Source organism: Nicotiana tomentosiformis, chromosome 8 (assembly GCF_000390325.3).
Source record: "Nicotiana tomentosiformis chromosome 8, ASM39032v3, whole genome shotgun sequence".
Taxonomy (NCBI): domain Eukaryota; kingdom Viridiplantae; phylum Streptophyta; class Magnoliopsida; order Solanales; family Solanaceae; genus Nicotiana; species Nicotiana tomentosiformis.
The window spans coordinates 20,747,297-20,751,315 of NC_090819.1; the positions used below are offsets into that span (position 1 = coordinate 20,747,297).

The 4,019-nt window shown below is 38.1% G+C and overlaps 1 protein-coding gene across 1 annotated transcript; it reads left to right on the plus strand.

Moving 5' to 3' along the window:
* The first annotated feature begins 2,279 nt into the window (after nt 1-2,279).
* On the plus strand, nt 2,280-3,061 carry LOC138897158 (uncharacterized). The gene is made up of 3 exons (XM_070183116.1): nt 2,280-2,372; nt 2,463-2,553; nt 2,694-3,061. Exons 1-3 carry the CDS (start codon nt 2,280-2,282, stop codon nt 3,059-3,061), a joined length of 552 nt encoding a protein of 183 aa, XP_070039217.1.
* Nucleotides 3,062-4,019: the final 958 nt, after the last annotated feature.

Here is a 4,019-nt window from a genome sequence, read left to right on the forward strand (position 1 = left end):
CCTCAAACGTGCCAAGAACCATTCTGAACTCATCAAGTCACTGAATGTACTCACCGTACATATGCTTTAAAAAGTCAACCCTGGATCTGCACCTCGAAACCAGACAAAACTCATAAATTTCGAACATTCATTCCGATACGAGTCCAACTATACAGAAATTACTCAATTCCGACCTCAAATCATCCTTCAAACTATCAATTTATGTTTTAAAACGTTTTACTCAAATCCCCAATTTCTCTAATTCAAATCATTAATAAAATACTAAAATCGAGGTTGGAATCATGAAATAATAATAAATCCGATTCAAAAATACTTACCCCATTCCAAGTAGTAAAACTTCCCTCCAAAATCGCCCGAACCCGAGTTCCAAAACCTTATGAGGAAAAGTAACTAAATTCTGAAATTAAAAAAACACGCAACTGTCACAGCTCGAATCAGGTCCTAGATGATCTCGAAACTAATGTTTGATAAGTTCTACATGATCCTTGTGAGATTATACCAAACTTAAGCTTCTAAAACGAGAATCATTCTTCCAAATCAATCCCCAACCACTCGAAAACCGAAACCAACCATAGACGCAAGTCATTATACATAATATGAAGATACTCAAAGTCTCAAACCACAGAATGGAACAATACAGCTCAAAACAACCAGTCGCGTCGTTACATTCTCCCTCACTTAAACATACGTTCGTCCTCGAATGTGCCAAAAGTCATTCCAAAGAAATCAAATCACCGTATAATCTCTTGGTGCACATACCCGTGGGTGATCCCACGTCACCCAAATCCATATAAGCCTAGAAATACAACCTAGCTGAAGATCTTTATTTCAACCTTGGCCCATAACCTTAGAGTCAAATTTCCAATATCTGAAATCTATTATAAGACCCGATTCTCACATCTATACACTGCATAAGTCTGAACAAGCCAAATCAATCCATACCCGTAACCCACAATGTAATCATATGATATATCACATATCTAAGATACTCATAGCAGCATCTTCCGACTACAATAGTTGTCCAATGACAAGCCCGACACAGGTAACAAACCTCATATCAAATAAACCTTATTCTAAACCTTCGTACACTGCCAATGATGGAGGAAACAAGCATAAACTCATAACAACTCATCAAATAAATAAGTCGTGGAGCTCTCTTGTCCGACAAAAATCATAGCCAAAAATTTAAGCCGGCTAGTGACATTATCCTTCCAACATACCTTAATCAAGTCCGATAACACTCATTCTAGGTCAAATAACCTCACCTCATCCAGTATAAACTGCTCTACCAACATGGCACACTAATCTTATTTAGAGCCACATATTATGCAATTCGTGCACCAAACAATCAACAACCCGAATATACCCAAATGATGGAAAGAGAATCAAATGAGAGAACCTCCCCGCGGCTCAATAGATGCCACCATGAAGCGCAATGATATGAACCAAACTCACAAAGGAGAAACAAAACACACGAAATGAGCACAAAGGATCATATCCTAACATAACCCAGCTGCGATGCGTAACCCGATTCAAACACCGATCCACATGGAATACTCGAGGCATGAGTCTCACAATGAATAACCATATGCGCAATATTCAACGAACACGCGAAGTGCATGATCATAACCATGGAGAAACGGATATCAATATATATATATATATATATATATACCACAAACAAGAAGACCATAACAAAGGCGCAATCAACCATTCAATACCCCATGAGCTATCTCGCTCGAATTCTACCAAAAGGACCAAATAGTACCGCATCATGTGTGCAAATAGTCAACAGTCTCACAACTCGTTGTACCATCGAAGAGCAACACATGGAACACATTAGAACACGAATAAGGTCAACTCTAATCGATTAACATCAGCTGTGCCGGGTAAACAATCTAATCCGATGTAGAATATACATTCTCATTAGGCCTACCAATGGCCTCCAAATCAATTATGATCCTTCCGAAATTGGTAGATAGCCTCTGAAAAGCCCACAATAACATATCTATAGAACATACCATCAGTCGCCAACCTCGTAGCATACCTTCACCGTCCGCAACCATGGAATAAGCTGCTTCTGAGAATCTTCTTAGTCTTAAGATCCTTAGAAAACCATAATCTCCATATCCGATCCATATTACACTGATCAACCAGGCGATTACAGTAGTACTAGTCAGGCATCTGCAAGTTGAAACACAATGCACCTTCTGATGTGCGCACCCTTCTCAGTTGGAATCAAATAAACCTAGCATCCTTCTAAGCATTTAAAATAGTCCATGCTATCTAGAACTTGTGACCCTATCCAGGAGAAAAATCATAATGTGCAAAAAGTTGATGCCGAAGATGATGTTTGGGAGCAGTACCTTGCAGTGAGTCACACTTTTATTTTTCCTTTCATAGCTAAAGTTTGAATATAAGTTATTTGTTTCTCTAATTAAAAAACATTGGTTATGTGATAGGCTCACCCAAACGATGGTCAATATAGGACGAAGAAGTTGCCAGACTATAATACTTTGGCTTTAATTTTTGGAGACAGTACTGTCGCTGATGGTAGGAATTGATATGAAATTAATGATACGGAGGATTTTCAAAATGAATTGTCTGATGAGGAGATAACTGGCGAAAACATTACTACACCTGCTTCTGAAGATGCAGTCTATTGACCATGTATATCATGATCAAAACATAAGCTTTACGAATACTGAAACAACTCAATCAACTGGTCAAGATAAGAGAGCAGGAAAAAGAACGTTTAGCTGAGGAACAAACTCTGGCATCTCGTCCAAAAAGAATTAGGAACTCTATTGGAATTAGTTTGGTTAAATCTGTTGATAGATGGACAGCCATAGCTGAAGAGCAAATAAGGCTACAACATGAACCAAGAAATACTTCTGCGGAGAAATTAATGCATTTGATAATGGAACTAGAATTGGACGACGCATGGAATATACGAGTTATTGATCTCCTTACAAATGAGAGAAATGCAGAATTCTTTGCTGCTATGGCTCCTCCTCTTAGAAAGAAATGGGTTATGCACAAACTTGGATTATATGATTGATGCCGTTAATGTTGTGTTTTTGTTGTTCGGATGAAGTTATAAGTTAGTATCTCATTTTCTTTTGGATTATGTTAACTGTTAGCTGCAGACATGGGCACCTTCTAGTTTTGCTTATGCTTTATACATTATGTGAAAATGAAGACCAATTCATGATGTTTCTTGCAAAAAGTGTGCTTTTAGTTAGCATTATTGGAAAATATTTAGGTATTGGACCAAAAGAAAGAGTGCACGGGTCAATTTTAACTGGAGCAGAGTTTATTAAAGATTTGATTGAAGGACATTCCCGCGGATGCTATGACCTACTACGTATGAATGTCAGATGTTTGTTACAACTTGCAGATGAGATGAAAACAAGAGGTCTGTTAACTGATTCAAGAAAGGTCAAGAGTTGAGGAACAATTAGCCATATTTGTGTTTACATTAGCTCATAATGAAAGGAATAGAGTCGTACAAAATCATTTTCATCATTCAGGAGAAACCCTTAGCCGTTATTTTAACAACTGTTTGAAAGCTTGGAATGGGAGCTTGGCGTAACTCGTAAAGTTGTTGCCATGTGACCAGGAGGTCACGGGTTCGAGCCGTGGAAACAATCTCTTTCAGAAATGCAGTGTAAGGCTGTATACGATAGTCCCTTGTGGTCCGGCCCTTTCCCGGATCCCGCGCATAGCAGCAGCTTAGTGGACCGGGCTGCCATTTTGAAAGCTTGTCTACGACTAGGAAAATACTATGTCAAGCAAGCTGGAAAAGGTGTCCCGCAAGAGATATCGTCTAATCCACTTTTCTATCCTTGATTCAAGGTTAGTATTTAGTATTACATTCTACACTTATTAACAAATATTATTAATTGTTTGTGTAATATCTTAAAACTATTGTAAGTTTTAGAAGGATTGTATTGGAGCAATCGATGGAACTCATATTCCTGCATTTGTTTCTATGGAAGATCAACCAAGATATAGAA

Excerpts from the sequence above, each read along its gene's own strand:
- LOC138897158 (XM_070183116.1), top strand. The coding sequence starts at position 2,280 with ATGCTATCTAGAACTTGTGACCCTATCCAGGAGAAAAATCATAATGTG. Across the intron at positions 2,373-2,462 it reads TTTGGGAGCAGTACCTTGCA|GCTCACCCAAACGATGGTCA; the intron begins GTGAGTCACACT and ends GTTATGTGATAG. Across the intron at positions 2,554-2,693 it reads AGACAGTACTGTCGCTGATG|CTTTACGAATACTGAAACAA; the intron begins GTAGGAATTGAT and ends TCAAAACATAAG.